The sequence below is a fragment of the Pelodiscus sinensis genome, chromosome 4 (genome assembly GCF_049634645.1).
Source record: "Pelodiscus sinensis isolate JC-2024 chromosome 4, ASM4963464v1, whole genome shotgun sequence".
NCBI lineage: Eukaryota > Metazoa > Chordata > Testudines > Trionychidae > Pelodiscus > Pelodiscus sinensis.
This window is the reverse complement of record NC_134714.1, coordinates 133601044-133623586: the sequence shown is the minus strand read 5'-3', so window position 1 is coordinate 133623586 and position 22543 is coordinate 133601044. Positions and strand designations below refer to the sequence as shown.

The window sequence follows — 22543 nt, the reverse complement described above, 5'->3', positions numbered from 1 at the left end:
AACCCTCTGCCCCAGCCCTGAGCCCCCCCACACCCTGCACCCAACCCCCTCCCACATCCTAACTCCCTCCCCCATCAACACCCCAACTCTCTGCCCCAGCCCTGAGCCCCTCCCACACCCTGCCCCCCAGCCCCCTCCCACATCCTAACTCCCTCCCCCACCAGCACCCCAACCCTCTGCCCCAGCCCTGAGCCCCCCCACACCCTGCACCCAACCCCCTCCCACATCCTAACTCCCTCCCCCACCAGCACCCCAACCCTCTGCCCCAGCCCTGAGCCCCTCCCACACCCTGCCCCCAACCCCCTCCCACATCCTAACTCCCTCCCCCACCAGCACCCCAACCCTCTGCCCCAGCCCTGAGCCCCCCCACACCCTGCACCCAACCCCCTCCCACATCCTAACTCCCTCCCCCATCAACACCCCAACTCTCTGCCCCAGCCCTGAGCCCCTCCCACACCCTGCCCCCCAGCCCCCTCCCACATCCTAACTCCCTCCCCCACCAGCACCCCAACCCTCTGCCCCAGCCCTGAGCCCCCCCACACCCTGCACCCAACCCCCTCCCACATCCTAACTCCCTCCCCCACCAGCACCCCAACCCTCTGCCCCAGCCCTGAGCCCCCTCCCACACCCTGCCCCCCAACCTCCTCCCACATCCTAACTCCCTCCCCCACCAGCACCCCAACTCTCTGCCCCAGCCCTGAGCCCCACCCACACCCTGCACCCAACCCCCTCCCACATCCTAACTCCCTCCCCCACCAGCACCCCAACCAGCTGCCCCAGCCCTGAGCCCCTCCCACACCCTGCCCCCAACCCCCTCCCACATCCTAACTCCCTCCCCCACACCCTGCACCCCAACACTCTGCCCCAGCCCTGAGCCCCCTCCCACACCCTGCTCCCCAACCCCCTCTCACATCCTAACTCCCTCCCCCACCAGCACCCCAACCCTCTGCCCCAGCCCTGAGCCCCTCCCACACCCTGCCCCCCAACCTCCTCCCACATCCTAACTCCCTCCCCCACCAGCACCCCAACCCTCTGCCCCAGCCCTGAGCCCCACCCACACCCTGCACCCCAACCCCTTCCCACATCCTAACTCCCTCTCCCACCAGCACCCCAACCCTCTGCCCCAGCCCTGAGCCCCTCCCACACTCTGCACCTGCACTCAGCACCCTTTACCCCAGAGCCTGCACCCCCAGCCAGACCCCCCTTCCCCTCCCCACTCAAACCCTCTGCCCCGCCAGAACCATCCCTCTCCACTCCCCTCCCCCATCACTCTTCCTAAAAGCCAAATGGGCATCGACGGTGTTACTCCCTGCAATCAGATTATCGCTTGCATTGCGCTGTGACTGGCTAGTCACTGGCCATGGAAGGGGGTTGCCAGGTGACAGGATCTGTACAAAATTCAAGTGACTCTCCCCCCTGCGGTCCCCCAGGCCGGGCTGTAGGATGAATTTTTGCTTCTCCCTCCAGCATCAGGACTGGCCCGTGGTCCTGGGAGAGCGACACTTGGAGACGTCTGTGTTGGCCCCTGGGTCTTGTCAATGTTGCAGTGTCCTTATTGGCCCCGCCCACCCTTCATCTACCCCCCTCCAGGTCCCACCTCCGCCCATCCTGCTGTGCCCGGCAGCTCGGAGTATTGTCCAGGGCGCTGCAGCAACTCCCAGCCCAGGGAAGGGCTCAGGCCCAGGCGGCAGTGGGATGGAGGTGGGCCATGCCAGCTAGGACCATGGACCCTGCTGGGGCTTGCTCTGAGGTCACTGGTGTGTTGGGGGGCAGGGAGAGAAGGGGGGAGGAATGGGCTAAGGATTGATGCTCTCTGGTCCAGATGCATCTCAAAGGCATCCCCTCCAGCTCTCTGGAGCTGCTGAACCTGTCAGCTGCTACACACGATCTAGCTTTCACTCTGGGGGCAGATCTGGAGCTCAGCCCTCCCCCCCCCCAAACTCCTCTGCCAACCCCTTCCCTGCACGGCCAGGACTGACACGCAAGTGCAGTTTGCTGATCAACCATTGGGTGCTGCAGGATCCAGGCTGCCACCTGCTGGAGGGAATCGGAGCTCCCCATTAGCGCAGAACTATCACTCATTCCCCAGCCTCTGGAGCCAGGCATGTCATGGGGCCAGGTCAGAACCAGCGCCCCCTAGTGGGGAAAGGCCCCATGTCCCATTCCCCAGCCCGTCCCCCTGGGGCCAGATCAGAGCTGAATCGCCTTAGATTAGAAGAAACATTCCTCACATCCCCTCCGAGATCCCTTGGGAATAGCAAGGTCTCCCATTCTCAGCCATGAACAATCCAGCCCAGCTTCCTGTATCTCTTCCCCACCCTCCCCACTCTGTCCCTGACATAAGCCACCCCCTTGACTGGCGTTAGCCACATCACACGGGATTCCCCGTTGCAGCAAATTCATCCCTCTCTCTAGCACCCCTGTCTGGCCATGCCTGGCTCCTCTCCAGCCCGGAGCACCCCCTAGTGTTCCCAAGCAGGCATTGCAGCTGCTCAGTTCTACCCTAAAATGGGGTGCAGCTCATTGAGATTAGAAGAATTACAAAGGCTTCCAGTTTAGAAATATGAGGCAGGGAGATACATTCCCAAAATCTAGAGACCTGGTACAGTCAAGGAGCTGTGATGTGATTGGAATAACACAGACCTGATGGGACGACTGACATGATTGGAGCACTATCCTAGATGGGTACAAAGTATTCAGGAAGGACAAATGGAGGAGAAAAGGTGGAGGAGTTGCACTGTGTGTCAGAGAGCAGTAGGAAATCTGTGATGATCTTAAGCATGGAAAGGAAGCTCACAAGAAGTGGGAACTCGGTCAGATGCTCAGTGACGGGGATAAAATACTGATCAAGCATGCAGGGGTGTAATCAGAAAAGCCAAAGCCCAACTGGAGTTGCAGCTGGTGAGGGACATGAAGGACAACTAGACAGCAATCTATGGGAACGTTAGCAACCAGGGGAGGGAAAGTGTGGGACTGTTACTGAATGGGGAAGGCAGCCTAGTGCCCGATGATGTGGGAAAGGTTGACGTACGCGGTGCTTTTTTTGCAGCTGTGGAGTGCCGCATCCAGTTTTGAGCTCTCCACTACAGAAAGGATGTGGACACATTGGAGAGGGTCCAGCGGAGGGCAACCACAATTATTTGGGTGCTGGAGCACATCACCCATGAGGAGAGGCTGAGGGATATGGGTTTGTTTAGTCTGCAGAAGAGAAGAGGGAGTGGGGATTTGAGAGCAACCCTCAACTACTTGCAGGGGGCATCCAAAGAGGATGCAGAGAGGCTGTTCTCCGTGGCAGGTTGCAGAACAAGGAGCAATGGTCTCATGTTGCAGTGGAGAAGGTCTCGGTTGCATCTTAGAAAAAACGATTTCTGTAGGAGACTGAGGAAGCAGTGTGATGGGGTCTCTAGGAAGGGGGTGGAATCTCCATATTAGACTTGATGGCCTCTTGAGGTCTCTTTCCAACCTCATCTACTATAAGTCTGTGAACGAACTCACCCCACATCCGATGGTTGTCCAGGGCCTGGAACTACTCCCACTTCTCCTGGCATGCTCCAGACAGGTATGGATCTCGTGGGGAGGGGGAGGGTCGCGAAGAGAGGAGCATCAAGGCAGCTCGTCAGCTCCATGATCTCCTACCCTACATTCCGTATCACTGCATCTCTCCGCGGGTGGGCACCCTGGTGCTGTCCAGGCCAAAGAGGTAGGTGTGCTCCTTCCCCACATCCCACCAATACTGTGTTGGCTGAAAGCGCACCACAGCCCTGCACCCCACAGAATGAGGGGGGTCCCTCTCGGGGTCAGTGGGTGGCCACGCAGTTGAAGTCTGAGCCCCGATTCAGAGAGGGCTATCACCGCGGCAGGACAAGGGCTTCTTCCAGGTCCAACCAACCAGTCCACGGCCAGTAAGCACGGGTAAGCAGTCTGTCTCCTCGTTCAGGAGGGGTTCAGGCACCTTGGCGGGGAGACTGCCACCCAATCAAGGAGTGGCAGGGGGAACGTGGACCCTCCCTACACCACGGCACTCCAGCCCAGGGCCCTAATAGCAGCTGATAGTCAGCTGCTGGGTCAGCAGGGATCCAGTCCAAAACTCACTGACCTGCTAGGCCGGGGTCAGCGGGGTCCACACCACAGCCAATGGACCCTCAGCCAGTCGAAGGTCGGCTCCAATTCTCCCCTCCATACGCTGTACCTGGCTCGGTGGTGGGTCCTTCAGGCCGTATGGGTTCCCCCTTCAGCTCTGGATCCTCGGCAGGCGGGGCTGGGGAGGCTTCTGGATCCATGGCTGGCTGGGGAGCGAAGGATTTTGGCTCCTTCTCTGGCAGGCACCCCACTGGCCTTGCAGGCCGACCCTTTATATCACTGGCCCCGCCCCCGGCTTCCTCCCAGGTGAGTCATCCAGGTGAGCCCACCATGGCTCAGGGAGGGGCGTTTGCCCCTTGGGGTCAGTGGGTGGCCGCTCCAACCCCTCACCAGGCCAGCTAGACTGTCTGGAAGGATGCCACGGAGGCCACATCCACCTGCAAGCTGTTACCCAACCGCCGATAGGCAGCCCCGGCCTCGCCGAGGTGAGAAACGGTGGTTCGAGAATAGGGCCAGCCAAACAGGGAGGGGCGGGCCCAGGCAAGATGGAACTGGAAAGGCAGATACGTTCCAGTCAGGAACGGGGCAACTGACCGACCTCCCCCCGGACTGAGCTCACGGTGGAACCCTTGTCCGAGCGGTGGTCACGCCACGTGCACCCGGGAGGGACCAACGATTCTCCCTGAGTTTATCCACAGTGGCCTCCCTGTTCTCAGTCCCGGAGCTGTCCCGCTGCTCCCCACTGGTATTCAAATCCCTGCCCAGGGCCAGGCGCGCGCGCGGATCCGAGGTGCCAAGGAAGCTGGACGCCCGATGAAAGAAACGCACCAGTTCCGGGCCTTGGGGTGTAGACATGGATGAGATTCAATGTCCACCCTTCTACGTGAGCCTGGAGGTACAGCAGGTGGGTCTCCTATGGGAATATCGCTGCGTCCCCTCCCTGCCTCAGGAAGAGGGCGTCGGGTTTCCCAGCGAGGGCTGGGAAGGAGCCTCATGGGAAGGGGCAGGAGTCATGGGAGATGGGGGACTGCTGATTGGCCACAGGATGCTGCCTCCCAGTCCCCTTTACTCTGCTCTGAAATACCCCATGGGCGGGGGGACTAAATAGACGCCTCCCAATGCTGGAGAGCGAGCTGCATCTTGCCCTGGGAGCCACGGCTGTGCACCAGTGCAGCTCGTGCTGCAATGCAATGGGGGTCGAGGCCTCCCAACCTGCCTTTGTCCAGCAGCTGGGCCCTTGAAACCACCCGCAGCCCACAGGGACGGGCAGTTGGCAGCCGCTAGTGTTCCCAAGCCGGCATCGCACCTGCTCATTTCTACGCTACAATGCGGTGCAGCCCACTGAGGTTAGAAGAATTACAAAGGCTTCCAGCTTAGAATTATGCTTTCAGAAACGTTTATTGAAGCAGGGAGATACATTCCCAAAGACCTAGGATGCCCCCAGAAGCAAATCGTTTTGCAGTGAAGCTGCAGAGTGCATGGCTGTTTTCCAGACTGGAGATATTTAACTTGTCAGTAGGGTTCAGAGTTAACCAGTCTCCCTCTATTACTAAGGTGCACCATGAAGCTATTGATCTAGACGTCCAGCAGACACAGGTAGGTGTGAGTGAAGAATATGTTTTCATCCTTCATGTAGGGGGAATACACCCTTCCCCATGTGATCTGAATGCAGCGCCATCTCCTTAAGGATGCTGACAGCCAGAATAATAGTCCATGTTGTTCTGGGTGTTCACTCTGTTTCCTTCTGATTATGGGAAATGTCATAATTTCTGATGGCCAACTGAGCAGAATAAAGCCAGCTGGATGGTCGGTGAGACCTGTGAACTCATGATCCGATAACTAACCCAAGACTGTTGAATAACTGTGCAAAGCAACAGAAACGACAGGGACTAGCCTGTAAGGTCCCCCTGGAGCCCAGCCCACCCGCTGTGTGTTTAGAATCATGCGCATTTCTGGAGTCTTCAGGTTTCTTCAGAGGGTTAATCACTGAAGCCACAGTGAGACAAGGCTGAGCTGTGCACCTTTCAAGTGGCTACACCAGATAGATAAATACAATGGGCAAGGGGATACATGGGGCTGAGGATGGGCGGCTCTGCCTGCACATGTCTGTCGACTAATTGGTTGGCATTAGGACATTACTTAGGTCATCGGTTGGATGGTTAGTTGCCCTGGATGTATTAGATCAGTGCTTCTCAATCCACAGCCCATGGGTTGCTTTTGGACCAATCAGCACACTCCTGAGGCTCGCGACATCCTGATGGACATGCAGACAGCATATAACCATACTGCGGATGTGCCCCATCCCAGTGGTAGGCTGAGAATAGGATGCACACACTGGTCATTTGGCTGGACGGATGCGTTGGATACTTCATTTGGCAGATAGGCTAAATACATCTCTTGGTTGGTTGATTATATTGGAGCCACTCAATATTTTTGTGGTTTGGCTGACTGGATATTTTTATTTAATAAACACATTAATTCATTGGTTGGCTGGCAGGCTGGCATTTCAGATTAGCTGATCTAGAGAAATTTATTGGTTGCTTTAATGCACAGGATAACTCATTGGTTGGTTTGTTGTGCATATCGCAAGTACTAGATACAGACATTGCTTGGTTGAATGGACAGATGCATGGATGGATATGGGAGAAGGACAAGATACGTTCTTTGATCTTTTTGGTTGGATGAATAAATCGGAGACACTAAATCCAGTTGGTGGTTTGTTGTTTCAATTAGTAGATAAACTAAACACAGCCTTTGGTTGGTTGCTTGGCTAACAGTTGGCTGGTTGGCGGAAGGGTGGAGTGAACTTATTGGATGCAGCAGATTTGTTGGTAAGATGGATACAGTGGATGGACGCAATCACTGGACAGAATAGGTAGCTGCATCCCGAATGGGCGGATTGCGATGGGCTATTTCCCCAGAGGGAGCTGTGAGGATGACAGGCTCACAGGAACTGACAGTCTCTTACAGGCACAGGACACGCCGATTCCCAAGCAGGAACAACAGCATGAAGCGTCAGCAGAGCGGGAGCAGGAAATGATCGGACAGGGAGCGCAATTGACCAGTGCGCACCCAGGCCCCTCTCCGATCCCCTCGCTAAGGGGCTCACCAGATGGCCTTTGCCTCCTTCCCCTTGGCTGTGCTCTGTGGGGGTGGCTGGGGGACATAGTCAGAGCAGCTCCGACCCCCGAGGTGGGGCCCACAGCGCAGGGTGTACTGGAACCAGACGCGGCCGTGGTTCATGAAGCAATCCTTCTGGTGGGGCCCCCCAGACTCCAGCGGGATGTCGCATTTTCCCAGGAGGTCATCGTCCCACTTGTTGTCCTCATCCCAGACCTCGACACGGATCTTGCTGGCGCTGGTGAGGCGGACGGTGCCAAAGTCCAAGTGGACGTTCCAGGTGGGATTGTTGTTGTTCCAGATGGTGCCAGTCCGCAGCTCCTTGCTCTCAAAGATGACCTTGACAAAAGCATCTGTAGCAGTAAAGTAGTCCCCCCACAGGCCACTGGCCCTCTGCACAGTCACCGTCAGCTTCCCCAGCCCACGTTCCTGCGAGCAGCACATGGCGTTGGTCACAGTGTTCTGAGGGCAGACGCAGGAGCAGGGGTCGCGGGGGCTGCGCTGGCTCCCTGGGGGACAGTGCTTGGTGCAATTCCTCCACAGAGCCCTCTCAAGGATGTACTCACTCACCGCCCGCTTCAGCATCCCCCGCTTGGAGTTGTCTTGTTCCACCAGCCTGTGGATGGGCTGCAGGGAATAGGACACCAGGCCGGGGCTGGCTTTGAGGCTCTCCATCCAAGCTGAGAAGTCCTTGCCATCCTTCCCAGAGAAGAGGACGTCGGTTGTGCTGTGTCCTCCCTCCACCTCCACGTGGCGCTCCTGATACGTCTCGTGGAAGCTCCCTCGAATCTTCGCCTTCTTCTTCTCCTCCTCGCACTTGCTGTATCCACCCTTGCCTGAGCCTGATCCAATACTCACAGATGACTCAAGGCTCATACAGTCCGTAACTTCATCAGCTGTCAAACTCATCTGTGCCATTTCACAGACCCGCACGGCTGTCACGTCCCGCGCCCGGCCCCCCAGCTGCACCTGCGACATGTAGTGGGTGCCGTAATTGCTGATGAGTTGCTGGTACTCCAGCTTGGAGTTGCTGTCGTACTGCTCCGGGAGGTTCTTCAGCGCCTCAGTGAAATGGCTGGTGAGCGGGGGCGTCTCGCTGAGCCGGAACCTGCCCAGGGACACAAGGTGCGGAGTGAGCTCAGCCTGGCCGGTCAGCTGAGATCATTATTGGCATCTCCTACGGCCCTGGCCAACCCACGACCAAAGGACTAAGCATGTGGTTCCTACTAAGAGCAGCCTCCCCAGCCTGCTGCACCCACTGCCTTGCCGGGGATATTTCCAGATACTTGACAGTCCTTATGGACGTCCCATACTCTGGCCACGGCAGGTCACCAGGACCCTGACACACAGGAGAGGAAAATCCCCCCTAGCTCTCCAGTCCCTGCCCCCTGTCCCATTCCCGGCCTTCCTTGCCGGCCAGTCCCCTTCCCTGGGGCCAGTTTGGAGACATGGTGCCATCTGGAAGGGCAGGGTCCTGTGCTCCATGCCCTGCCCTGGAAAAGGCCCGTGTCCAGGAGCCAGCCTGTCCTGCCTCCCAGGCTGGGTTGGAACCAGCAACTCCACCGGCAGCAGGTCACATGGGCCCATGACACCCAAGCTCTCCCGACACTCAGGAAGGCGGCCTGGCCTCACCAGCCTTTGCACAGATGCATTGGTGGCGCCATGCCCCGGAGAATGCACAGGGAACAGTTCGTGGGGGCTGAACCAAGCTCCCCCACTCTGCCGGCCTCCCCCTTTGCTCTGCTACTGCTTCTGGAGTGCTTAGATAGCTATTAGTTGGTGTTCAGGAAGCTTCAGGAGGGAGGGGGACAGGTGGAGATGGGGTGTACTTGGGGAGAGACGGTGGGGCAGACATGGACATGTAGGGGGAGGGTGTGCAATAAAGGAAGAATGGGGGCTGAAGAGAAGAGGTGGGGAGGGAGATTTCAGAAAGGGCTGGAGTGGAGGTGGGACCTGAGGCATGAGTGTGTAAGGCACCACCCAGCTAGAGGGGAAGTTGGTGCCTACGTCTGATTGGACCTGTTTTGGGTACTGCCAAAAAAGACACAACACTGGTGCCTAGGAGAACCTCCTAGAGGGGAACATCCCTGGCACTGTGCGCTGTGGCTGTGACCCCTGTTTCAACTGAGCCTTCCTGTCCCAACCTGGCACTCACCGGTAGTAGCTGCAGGAGACCTTGTGGCTCAGGAAGCTGTATTTGTCCTTCCGCGAATGCTCCACCACGAAATTGGCGAGGTCGGAGTGCGATCCAGCCAGCTCCACCTGGAAGTTCACCTTGGGCTTCACAGGCACGTCCAGCCCCGCCTTCCAGTCGTTCTGCACCACAGACGCTGCCGACTTCATTATTTCCATTCCCGACTCCTGCACCGAGCTGCTGAGTTTCCTGCTGCATGAGCGGAGGACCCTCCAATCCACCGCTGCCAGTGGCAGCCTCTGCAACTGCCTGCCCTGCAGTTGGTTCCGGCACAGGGTGCAGGTGTCATCTGGGCGCTGCCAGGTGCTGCTGTCTACCAGGTAGGCTCCCTTCCTGGCCATTGTGGTCACATCGATGCCCTCGCCAATGAGGCTGTGACCAGGCACAAAGGCCGTGTGCTTCTTGCATTCATTGGCTTTTTTTGGGTGACACTGGGAGGATGTTCCAGGGAGGATGAAGAGGAGGAGGGGTAGGAAGACACCAAAACTGGGCATGGTTGAAATGATGGATTTCCCCACTGAGGAGGGGCCACCACCTTCAAAACCACCTACAGGAAGAGACACAGAGAGGTGCAGAATGAATGGCAATGCAGTAGCAGGCAGTTCCATGGATTAAGACTCTTGTAAAGATGGAGACACCCCCCTATCTGCTGTGATATCAGCCATTTTCTACAGCACATCTACACAAGCTCTGGGCTGAGGGAACACTGGAGGTGTTTTGCAAATAATGTAAACCTGTCATGATCATGAGGGTTAGCCAGCAGCCTGGGGCCTAAGGGGTTAACTATCTCCCTTACCTAAGCCAGGCAGAGGCAGCCAATAGAAATGTAGATTGGAATTTCAAACTGGGACAAAGGAATTTCTGCAGCTACTGAGGGAACAGACAAAATGTCTCCCTCCAAGAAAATACTCTTCACGATCTCTAAGTAGGGTAAAGTTGACATAAATGCATTAGGTTTTATTGTTTTATGGTTTGAGAATGGGAATCTGGTGTCTGTGCATTTAAAAACGGGTTGTCCTCTACTTTGTAACTAAAGTCTTGGCCCATGGGGGAGGGGGTGTCCCCCAATGAGTATATTAATTTGTGACTTTTCCATCTAGACATTATGCTTGTAACAGGAATATTGTGGTGATAATAAAAGTTCTTTCTCTTTTCTTTTTATTAACCTGGTATTGGTTAATTTTTGTGTACTGGGATTACTGTAGGGGTGAGATTTCCCAAGTGATCTCTCCCCTGGATTACAAGGTAGAAAAAACATTTTTAAATGCACAGACATCGGATTCCCATTCTCAAACCATAAAACAATAAAATGTAATGGATTTATCTCAACTTTACCCTTCTTAGAGCTAGTGAAGAGTCTTTTCTTGGAGGGAGATATTTTGTCTGTTCCCCCAGTTGCTGGAGAGAAACTTCCCAGGGACAAAGGAGGGAAAACCCAGAAATTCCTTTGTCCCAGTTTGAAATTCCTACCTACATTTCTATTGGCTGCCTCTACCTGGCTTAGGTAAGGGATGTAGTTAACCCCTTAGTCCTCAGGCTGCTGGTTAACCCTCATGATCATGACAGATGCCACATTTGCATGTTTGCCTACAATCTAACATGGAGCATTCCCCTCCCATATCTGTTTTCTTGGTATTGCAATACCAGCACTGTCCATAAGGGGTGGTATGGTTTTACATGGCCCTTCCAGAGCCTGACATAGAATGGGTGATTGCAATTCCCCACTGGGCCACTAGAGGGCAGTGCCCTAGAGCCCAGGGCCTGTAATTGGTCGGTGACTTGCAAGAGATCGGCCCCCTGGGGGGCGAGGGGGAGTTTGGGGCAGGCTGGGCTGTAGAACCTCTGGGGGCCCCCTAGTGGCCATGGTGATGTTTAGTTGCTGCTGGAGGGTCGTTTTCTTGGGGTTCTCATGGTCGGCATCAGCCCCAACATCTGGAGCTGCCGCCTTCATACTTTTGCCCTGGGTCAGGCCCATGGGCAGGATGTTTCCTAGCACCCAAGAGCAGCCCCATGGGCCTTCCCAATTTCATCTCCTGTCCCCTGGCTTCTGCCCCTGAAGCTCTGACCCACTCACCCCTCGCTCGGCCTCCCTCCCCTCACTGACCACGGGGTCGCCATGGGAAAGGCAGATTTCAAATGGGTTCCACTGAGGTTGGAAAATGTATCGCAGTGGAGGCTCGGGGCAGGAAGGGGGTAGCAGCTCAGCATCCTGTGATGGTGTCCAGCTCGGAGTGGGGCAGAGGGGACAGGAAATGTCTGAACTTAGCTCAGCAGCAGCAGACAGGAAAATCACATCTGAATATTGATGGCTTGGATCTGTTGGTGCCTCTGGATCCCAACCTGCAGTCTCCTGCTTGTCCAGCTCTAGGGATCCCTCCCCTCCCCCACTCTGCCAGTGAGCCTTTATCCTGTCCCACAGCTCCCCGCCAGTCCAGCCCTGGGGTTCTCTCCGCCTCCTCCCCCCTCTCTGTTAGTGCCCTAAATCCAGACTCACAGTCCTCTATCACCCAGCTATGGGGTTCCTACTCCTCACAAACTTTGCTGGTGCCCCCAGTCTCAATCTGTTACTCACCTGCTGTTTGCCAGCAAAAAACCAAACAGAACGACATTGCCAGCTGCCCCTGAGATGAAATAGAGCAACTGAGTCCCCTGGCTATCAACAGCAGAGCAGCAAGTTGGACTCCTGGATAGAGCATTAGACTGAGAGTCAGGACTGCTGCGGTCCAATGTTGCTCTAGTGGGGGGGTGGAATCTATTGGTTAGAGTGGGGAGGGGGTGCTGGGAGTTGGGATTTCTGGGTTACCGTTCTGGGAGAGGTGTGGGGGTGAGCGTCTTACAGGGGGAGAGCTGGGGCCCACAATCTTGGCTGAAGTCTGTGCTGTAGCTGCCGTAACAGCCCCCCCAGTTTTACCTGCAGTGTGTGTGTGAGCTTGGGGTCCCTACTCTCAGCCACAGACTGAGCTGTGACCTTTGCAATAATGATCCCCTTTTGGGCAGGCTCTGAGTAGATGCGCCTTTTCAGATTTTTATTGGGGGGAGGGGGGGCGGCATGACCTGTAAATTCCCTGGTGGGGGAGGAGAAGAGCGTGAGAGTGGGTGGAGGGGAGCAGACTGAGGACAGCAGCTTCAGCAGCATTACTAAACTTGCTGAGTACCAGTCAAGCTGCAAATTGGGGGAGATCAATCCTACTGGCCTCCCTCCCCACATATATCACCTTTTTCTAGGCTACTAAGGTGTCAGAAAAACTATTTTTCTTGCAGACAACTGAGCAGTTAGCTGACAGAAGCCCTGTATCTAATTCCTATACAAAAGAAAGAAAATAAATAACTATTAGGATGAAGTTTAATAAAGAGAAATGCAAAGTGCTCCACTTAGGAAGGAACAAGCAGTTCCATACATACAAGATGGGAAGCGACTGTCTAGGAAGGAGCATGGCGGAAAGGGATCTAGGGGTCATAGTGGACCACAACTTGAATATGAGTCAACAGTGTGATGCTGTTGCAAAAAAAGCAAACATGATTCTGGGTTGTATCAACAGGTGTGTTGTGAGCAAAACTCGTGAAGTCATTCTGCCGCTCTACTCTGCGCTGGTTAGGCCTCAGCTGGAGTACTGTGTCCAGTTCTGGGCGCCACATTTCAAGAAAGATGTGGAGAAATTGGAAAGGGTACAGAGAAGAGCGACAAGAATGATTAAAGGTCTAGAGAACATGACCTATGAAGCCAGGCTTCATGAACTGGGCTTGTTTAGTTTGGAAAAAAGAAGATTAAGGGGGGACATGATAGCGGTTTTCAAATATCTAAAAGGGTGTCACAAGGAGGAAGGAGAAAATTTGTTCCTCTTGGTTTCTGAGGACAGGACAAGGAGTAATGGGCTTAAAGTGCAGCAGGGGAGGTTTAGATTGGACATTAGGAAAAAATTCCTAACTGTCAGGGTGGTCAAATATTGGAATAAATTACCAAGGGAGGTGGTGGAATCTCCCTCTCTGGAGATATTTAAGAACAGGTTAGACAGACATCTGTCAGGGATGGTGTAGACGGAGCTTGGTCCTGCCTTGAGGGCGGGGGGCTGGACTCGATGACCTCTCGAGGTCCCTTCCAGTCCTATGATTCTATGATTCTATGATTAGTCCTACTTCTCTCTAACATATTCTGACATCTTGTGGCACATCACTTAAAGGACACTAGTTAGCTTTAACATTTTAATGTATATTCTTACTATGTTACTAACTCTGGACAGAGAAGTAACAGAGACAAAAATACAGGACTATGTAGCACTTTAAAGACTAACAAGATGGTTTATTAGGTGATGAGCTTTTGTGGCCCAGACCCACTTCCTCAGATCAAATAGTGGAAGAAAATTGTCACAACCATATATACCAAAGGTATAATTTTCTTCCACTATTTGATCTGAGGAAGTGGGTCTGGCCCACAAAAGCTCATCACCTAATAAATCTTGTTAGTCTTTAAAGTGCTACATAGTCCTGTATTTTGTTTCAGCTACACCAGACTAACACAGCTACATTTCTATCACCAAGTAACAGAGAGGTAGTCATGTTAGAATAGTGATAGAAATGTAGCCGTGTTAGTCTGGTGTAGTCCTGTATTTTGTAGTCATGTTAGTCTGATCTTGGTAAAACAAAAGGAAAAACTGTGTAGCACTTCAAAGACTAACACATCACAAAGACAGCCTCCCCACCTATTGATAGCCAGATTAGCCCCTATTGATTTACAATAAGCTATTTCCTCCTTCCTTATCTCTTCCTGGCCCCTCACCCTCACCTTCTGTCCTAATATCCGATTGGTCAGTTCATCATTTCATTACTTTCTTCGTTGTATTCCTTTCATATACATGGTCATGCCAATTCTCTTCCAGAATATGATCTGAAGAAGTTGGTCTGCCCCACAAGATAAAAACTATCGTGTTAGTTTTTAAAGTGCTACAATTTTTTTCCTTTTCTGAAGAGAGAGACCCCGTCAGACCTCCTGGATTCTCTCTCAGCTCTGGGAGGGCAGTGGGGTCTTGTGGGTCACAGTGAGAGTGCAGATACATTTCAGCTCTATTTAAAAACACCGAATGTCCATGTGGCATAGTGGGGGGCTGTCTGCTCTGTGACCCGGTGTCCCCCTGCTCTGTGATATATGATTCCCACTGACTCACCCAAATATGTATTAACCCAGACTCAGCCTCCCAGGGAGACACAAAGGGAGGAAGGTGGAGACCAGCACCTGGCTGGGGGGCAGGGCATTGAGGGAGGGTCAGTTGCTGTCTGGGAAACATGGAGAGAACAAGCTAAGCTGGGGGCTAGGAGTGATGGACCCCTAACCTCAGGGGCCTGAGCCATCCTGGCCCTGCCCCTGGTAGCCACATCATGTATGTGCTGGGCTGTATTCTGGAAAATCAATAAACTCCTCTCTATTCTACTGGCTGGTGGAGACTTTTCTGGCTGCTACGGGGGTGCAGGATCGGGGGAACCCCAACTCGCCATCACAGTCCATATGGGGTCAAACTAATGGTCTTTCTAGCCCTGTACCCTGTCTTTCAATAGCAACTCAATGCCCGGTGCTTCAGAAGGAATAAACAGAGCAGGCAAACATCATGATCCATCCCCTCTCACCCATTCCCAGCGTCCAAACAGAAGCTAGGGACATCATACCTCCCCATTCTGGCTAGTAGCCACTAATGGACTACCCCTCCTTGAATTTATTTTGTGTTTATTGGAACCATGTTATAGTTGGAGCCTTTCCACCAGATCCTGGCAGAGTTCCACAAGCTGACAGTGAAAAGATAATGTATTTTGTTGGTTTTAAATCTGCTCCCTGTACATTGAATTGGTCAGCGTCTCGTGTTGTGTTCGTGAAGGAATGAATAACATTTCTGGGTTCTATTTTCCCCACACATTTCACGATTCTCTAGATCTCTACCATATCCCCCCACCCTTTAGTCATTTCTTCTGCAAGCTGAAAAGTTCCAATTTTCTTAATATCCTCTCATCTGGAAGCTCTTTCTTACACCTTAATGATTTCTGTTGCCCTTTCTGTACCTTCTCCAAAACCTATGTATCTTTTTCTAGATGGGGTGACTAGACCTGCATTCAGTATTCAAGATGTGGGCGTAAAATGACATTTTCCTTCCTATTATCTCTTCCTTCCCTAATGATTCCCAGTATTCTGTTTGCTTCTTAGACAGCCACTGCACACTAAGCAGACATTGTAAGAGAACAATCCACAAGGATTCCAAGATCTCTTTCTTGAATGGTATCGGTTATTTTGTATTTGTCAACTAGATTATAGTTTGCCCTGTGCATTACTTTACACTTATCAACACTGAATTCCCCCTTGTGTTGCCCAGTCACCCCGTTTGGTGAGATCCCTTTGTAACTCTTTGCACTCAGCTCTGGACTTCGCTGTTTGGAGTAGTTGTGCAGTATCTGCACATTCTGCCACCCCACTGTGTACCTCCCTTTTTCAAGCACATGTATAGATTTAACAGCCAAATGCAAATCACAGCATTAAAACACTTATTCCTCCTCTTTTTTTCTCATCTCTTTTAAGTGGAATTCCCCTCTCCTGCCTCTGGCAGTGTTTTCATGATGATCTAAGGATCCTTCAATGACTGGAACGCCCAGCCTTTTCTATCTTTAATCACCTGCCTCCCTCTTTATATAATGAACTCCCTGCCCCAAAGGCGAAGCTGCAAGCAGCTCAAATTCTGTTGCATTTAAGAGCTGCCTCTAGAGCCAGGGCATGCAGCTACAAGGAGACCTCAAGTATGGACTCTAGGGGTTCAAACTTCAGGGGAGCTACTGAAGCTCCCCCAGATGGCACCCTTGGGTCTGAGCAGTGCCTGCTGTGATGGGGTCCCTAACGTCATCTGGGGTCTGAGCAGAACCTGGCACAATGGGGATCCCAAGCTCAGCCTAGGCCTGAGCAGTCCCTGTCACGATGTGGTCCCTGATCTCAGCTATGGTTCCCAATTTTGGCCAGAGTCTGAGCAGACCCATCGATCACTCACCTGCCTCCAGACCTGACCTGTCAGCCTCACGTTGACTTGTCGGGAGCTCGGACTGGGCTGCGTCCCTACTGGAAGAGACGCATTTTATACGTGAATTAAGTCACCACCGAAAGTCTCGTGATTTCTTGTTATTGCTTCAGATGTGGTAAGTGGGAAACACCCACAGGCAGCTTTTAAGTGGCCTCCCAGGTCCAACGAACAAAACACATAGAAATTGGGATGGGCTGGACCCGTGTTAGTGCCTCATGAAGAAGAAACCAGCTGTGAGTTCAGGCACAGGCTCAATTGAAAAGACTCCTTTCCTGCCCAGCATGGTCACGTCAGTGCCCTGCGCTGCCCGGTTGTGCCTGGGCACGAAGGCAGTATGCTCCTCGTACTCTTCCTCTGTGCACAAGTGGCATCGAGTTGAGACCCCGGTGGTGGGGGGAGAGAAGCAGCAGGCTCTGGGCACGGCTGGGAGGGGATGAACCGCCCTGTAGGGAGAAACACAGGAGTTCATGCTTTAAGAATCAGGTAGCAGGGAGTTCCACAGTTTGACATGATGTTAAAGTTAAAACCGCTCTGTGCTCCCCAAAGCAGGGAACAAATACCAGTGACATCGAGAGTCTGGGTACATTGAGCTCCCTCTAATCTATAATGAACACCTTTTGGTTAACTCCACTGAGTTCACCTAGTCCAACATCCTGGCCCCTCCCTGCCATCCTGGATCAGACCCAGGGCCTGTTCTACCCGGTAACCTGTTCCCTCCCCGCACCATATGCTCTGTACTGGGGCAGGCCATGCCTTGACATGCTCTCTGGGGGTCCCAGAGGCAGACGTTGAAGGTGGGGAAAACTCTCAGGCACAGGATGGCCCAGAACGTGAGAGAAGCTCATGACATTGCAAACTGCCGCTGAGCGAAATAGCCGAACTGCGTCACCTGGCTATCAACGAGTGGACAGCTGGTCTAGTGGGCAGAGCACTGACTGGAAGTCAGGTCTGCTGGGCTCTATCCTTGCTCTGGCAGCAGAGTGGGATCTAGTGGTCAGAGCAGGGGAGCTGGGAGTCAGGATTCCTGGGTTACCGCTCTGGGAGGGGAGTGGGGTCTAGTGGTTAGATCAGGGGAGCTGGGAGTCAGGATTCCTGGGTTACCGCTCTGGGAGGGGTGGGGGTGAGTGGCTCAGAGGGGGAGGGCTGGGACCACCATCCTGGTTGACGTCTGTGCCGCACCTGACGTAACAGCCCCCCAATTTGAACTCTGCTGTGTCTGTGCATGGGGGCCCCGCTCTCAGCCAGAGACTGAGCAGTCACTGTTGCAGCAACGCCCCCAGTCATGGGCAGGGTCCCCCATCATCCACCTGCCTCCGGAGCGGAGCTCTAGCTTGGCCCCACGACCCGCCGGCAGCTGGGACTGGGCCGGGCCCTGCGGGGAGAGATGCACTTGGGAGGTGGACCAAGCCCCCACCAGAAGTCTCATGAGGTCTCAGCCCCCCCTGCGCTCCCCACAGAGCTCAGCTCCTGCCCCCTGCAGAGCCCGGCCACAGCCTGTGGGGCGGGAAGCTGTGGCCAGCACAGACACCTCCCAGGGTGTGAAGAGCTAGAGAGGCTGCAGGTGGAACCCCAGTGAGACAGGCCCTGCACGGACACACTGGGGCCAGCCCTGCCGGCCAGGGGAGAGCAGACTCCAAAGCCGGGTCCCTCAGCCCCTAGAAACCTCCGTGCTTCCCATCAGGGGACGGGGCTCACTCCTGCCCCCCATTGCTGGTCGGACCCTGAGCCCTGCTCCCCCATCTCCTTGCCAGGGGTCACCCTTGTGACATAGTGTGGGTACCATGCTGGTTGCTAGGGTTGGGTAGTGAGTGACCTCCACTGGCTGTTGTCTGCAGCATGGCCCAGCAGGGCAGGGGATGAGTCACTAGGCAAGGGGGCTTGTAACCTGTCTGAGGAGTTCCTCCCCAGGGAGTGAAACAATGGGAAGAAGGGGAGTGGATCCCTGGCTGGGGGCAGGGCTGGAAGAGAGTTTAGTTTCTGTCTGGGAGCACGGAGGAGAAACCTACGAAAAGGGGCTGGGATTTAGGGGCCCAGGCTCCCCCATCTCAAGGGGGCTGAGGCATCCTAGGCCTGCCCTGGAACCAGATGACATCTGTGCTGGGCTGTACCCTGGAGAAGCAATAAACTCCCTCTGTTCTACTGGCTGGTGGAGTCTGTTCGGGGCATTATGGGGGTGCAGGAGTCAGGGGAACCCCGATGCGCAGTCACAACCCCCATCTCCCTGCTCTCTCACCATTCTGTGCAGTTTGCTCTTTCGTGCTCCCCCGTGGAGCTCACAGACACACAGAGAAGAACCAGAGAATCTTAGGGCTGGGAGAGCTGTCCCGGGGCATAGCGTCCAGCCCCTGCCCGAAGCGGGACCCACCCCAACCCAACCATCCCAGCCAGGGCTCTGTCGGATGGGACTGAAACACCCCTCGGACAGAGATTCCCCCCCCTCCCCCAGGAACCCAGCCCAGCCCTTCCTTGCCCGCCTTGGGAAGGAGTTTTTCCCAATGTCCCACCCACACCTCCCCCACTGCAAGGGGAGCCCATCGCTCCTTGTCCTGCCCCCTACCCCACTGACAACAGCCTCCTGCCAGCCTCTCTGGGCCCCCTGCAGGGAGCTGGAGGCTGCTCTCGGATCCCCCCTCGCTCTGCTCTGCTGCAGCCTGAACAAGCCCCAATCCCCCCGCCCCCCGGCAGGGCCGTGTGTCCCGACTCCAGACCACAGGAGGTGGGGGAGGGGGACACTTTGTACCCCAAATAACACCGGGAACCCCCCATTCACCACTCCAGTGGGACAGTGTTGGGGTTGGCACAGCAGATGCCTTGTGACGCATTAATGAAGGTGGGGGGGATCTTTTAGGTCAGGGCTGGGGTCGGGGTCAGGAGGGACAGTTGAGGGGCAGGACTCGTGGGTTCTGTCCCCGCTCCAGGAGGGGTCTGGGAGCCCAGAGATTCTCCCCCCTCCCCGCTGGTGGCGACCGTCCTGGGGCCGGCCGGGCTGAGGACCCAGGCATGCGGGGAGGGGCAGTTCTGGGGGCTCCCCCCGCTGACTTCAGAGGCGCCGTGTCCCTGCAGCAAAGCAGGGAAGAGGGGCCATTGTGGTCCCAGCCGCTTGGCCTGCCACCAGCAGCTCACACGTGCGGCTCCTGCCCTGCGAGAGGCTGCCGCCAGGTTACAAGGAGCTGGGTGCAGGACAGGGGAGGAGGGTGCGGGATTCCCTCCCCCCCCAAACACCCATTTGCTCCCAGCCGGAGCTCCGAGACTCCGCCCCCTGCTCCAGCGGGCGCTCGGGGCTTGGGGCCGCCCGGATCCTGGGTTCCCGGCTTGGGCCCATCACCTCAGTGACCGTTGTGCGTGAATCGTGCCCTCCGAGGCAAGACGCGGGGTAGGCGAGGGGGCATCTCTGTGTGCTCCGGCTTCACCCCACTGGGGGAAGCGCTGTCCGGCCATGCGCCTGCCTCCACAGCTCAGGTGAGCTCTATTTCGGCCTCACGTCGGCCTGTCGGCAGCTGGGACTGGGCCGGGCCCTGCGGGGAGAGAGGCACTTTGTACGTGGATTCAGTCACCACCGAAAGTCTCGTGATTTCTTGTTATTGCTTCAGTTGTGGTAAGTGGGAAACACCCACAGGCAGCTTTTAAGTGGCCTCCCAGGTCCATCGAACAAAACACATAGAAATTGGGATGGGCTGGACCCGTGTTAGTGCCTCATGAAGAAGAAACCAGCTGTGAGTTCAGGCACAGGCTCCACCGAAAAGACTCCTTTCCTGCCCAGCGTGGTCACGTCAGTGCCCTGCGCTGCCCGGTTGTGCCTGGGCACGAAGGCAGTATGCTCCTCGTACTCTTCCTCTGTGCACAAGTGGCATCGAGTTGAGACCCTGGTGGTGGGGGGAGAGAAGCAGCAGGCTCTGGGCACGGCTGGGAGGGGATGAACCACCCTGTAGGGAGAAACACAGGAGTTCATGCTTTAAGAATCAGGTAGCAGGGAGTTCCACAGCTTGACATGATGTTAAAGTTAAAACCGCTCTGTGCTCCCCAAAGCAGGGAACAAATACCAGTGACAGTAGGAGTCTGGGTACATTGCGCTCCCTCTATCCCGTACTGAACACCTTTTGGTTAGGGACACTGCAGTTAGCTCCTGAGTTCAGCTAGTCGTACATTCTGCCCCTTCCCTACTATCCTAGCTGAGACCCAGGGCCTATTCTATCCAATATCCTGCCCCCCCCCCCCAGCCACATGCTCTGTACTGGGGCAGGCCATGCCTGGTCATGCTCTCTGGGGGTCCCAGAGGCAGACGTTGAAGGTGGGGAAAACTCTCAGGCACAGGATGGCCCAGAACATGAGAGAACATTGCAAACTCAGGACATTGCATATTGCCCCTGAGTGAAATAGATCAACTGTGTCACCTGTCTATCAATGGCAGAGTGGACAGCTGGTCTAGTGGGCAGAGCATTGACTGAGTCAGGACTGCTGGGGTCTATCCTTGCTCTGGAAGCAGAGTGGGGTCTAGTGGTCAGAGCAGGGGAGCTGGGGGTCAGGATTCCTGGGTTACCGCTCTGGGAGGGGAGTGGGGTCTAGTGGTTAGATCAGGGGAGCTGGGAGTCAGGATTCCTGGGTTACCGCTCTGGCAGGGGTAGGGGTGAGTGGCTCAGAGGGGGAGGGCTGGGACCACCATCCTGGTTGAAGTCTGTGCAGCACCTGACGTAACAGCCCCCCAATTTGAACTCTGCTGTGTCTGTGCATGGGGGCCCCGCTCTCAGCCAGAGACTGAGCAGTCACCTTCCCAGCAACGCCCCCAGTCATGGGCAGACCCACCCATCACCCACCTGCCTCCGGAGCGGAGCTCTAGCTTGGCCCCACGACCTGTCGGCAGCTGGGACTGGGCCGGGCCCTGCAGGGAGAGATGCACTTTGGAGGTGGACCAAGTCCCCACTGAAAGTCTCATGAGGTCTCAGCCCCCCCCCCGTGCTCCCCACAGGGCTCAGCTCCTGCCCCCTGCAGAGCCCGGCCACAGCCTGTGGGGCGGGAAGCTGTGGCCAGCACAGACACCTCCCAGGGTGTGAAGAGCTAGAGAGGCTGCAGGTGGAACCCCAGTGAGACAGGCCCTGCACAGACACACTGGGGCCAGCCCTGCCGGCCAGGGGAGAGCAGACTCCAAAGCCGGGTCCCTCAGCCCCCTAGAAACCTCCGTGCTTCCCATTAGGGGACTGGGCTCACTCCTGCCCCCCATTGCTGGTCGGACCCTGAGCCCTGCTCCCCCATCTCCCTGCCAGGGGTCACCCCCATCTCCCTGCTCTCTCACCATTCTGTGCAGTTTGCTCTTTCGTGCTCCCCCGTGGAGCTCACAGACACACAGAGAAGAACCAGAGAATCTTAGGGCTGGGAGAGCTGTCCCGGGGCATAGCGTCCAGCCCCTGCCCGAAGCGGGACCCACCCCAACCCAACCATCCCAGCCAGGGCTGTGTCTGAAACACCCCTCGGACGGAGATTCCAGCCCGCCCTCGCAAACCCAGCCCAGCCCTTCCTTGCCCGCCTTGGGAAGGAGTTTGTCCCAATGTCCCACCCACACCTCCCCCACTGCAAGGGGAGCCCATCGCTCCTCCCCCTGCCCCCCTGAGAACAGCCTCTCCCCAGCCTCTCTGGGCCCCCTGCAGGCAGCTGGGGGCTGCTCTCGGATCCCCCCTCGCTCTGCTCTGCTGCAGCCTGAACAAGCCCCAATCCCCCCGCCCCCCGGCAGGGCCGTGTGTCCCGACTCCAAACCACAGGAGGTGGGGGAGCGGGACGCTTTGTACCCCCAATAACCCCGGGAACCCCCCATTCACCACTCCACTGGGGCAATGTTGGGCTTGGCACAGCAGATGCCTTGTGACTATTAATCAAGGTATGTGTGGGGGGGATCTTTTCGGGCAGGGTCGGGGTCGGGAGGGACAGTTGAGGGGCAGGACTCGTGGGTTCTATCCCCGCTCCAGGAGGGGTCTGGGAGCCCAGAGATTCCCCCCGCTCCCCGCTGGTGGTGACCGTCCCGGGGTCGGCCGGGCTGAGACGGACCCAGGCGTGTGGGGAGGGGCAGTTCTGGGGGCTCCCCCCGCTGACTTCAGAGGCGCCGTGTCCCTACAGTAAA

The 22543-nt window shown here is 55.8% G+C and overlaps 1 protein-coding gene across 2 annotated transcripts; it reads right to left on the bottom strand.

Annotated features, from left to right (window-relative positions):
- Positions 1 to 5526: 5526 nt before the first annotated feature.
- LOC142829027 (perforin-1-like) lies at positions 5527 to 16870 on the bottom strand. 2 transcript variants are annotated; one of them, XM_075926091.1, is made up of 3 exons: positions 16408 to 16870; positions 9356 to 9941; positions 5527 to 8308 (listed from the first exon to the last, which is right to left on the bottom strand). In XM_075926091.1, exons 2-3 carry the CDS (start codon positions 9886 to 9888, stop codon positions 7186 to 7188), a joined length of 1656 nt encoding a protein of 551 aa, XP_075782206.1. In that variant the 5' UTR covers positions 9889 to 9941; positions 16408 to 16870; the 3' UTR covers positions 5527 to 7185. The 2 variants fall into 2 exon arrangements, with proteins under 2 accessions (XP_075782206.1, XP_075782208.1); XM_075926093.1 differs by lacking the exon at positions 16408 to 16870 and having other exon boundaries at positions 9356 to 9972.
- Between the last annotated feature and the right edge of the window lie 5673 nt (positions 16871 to 22543).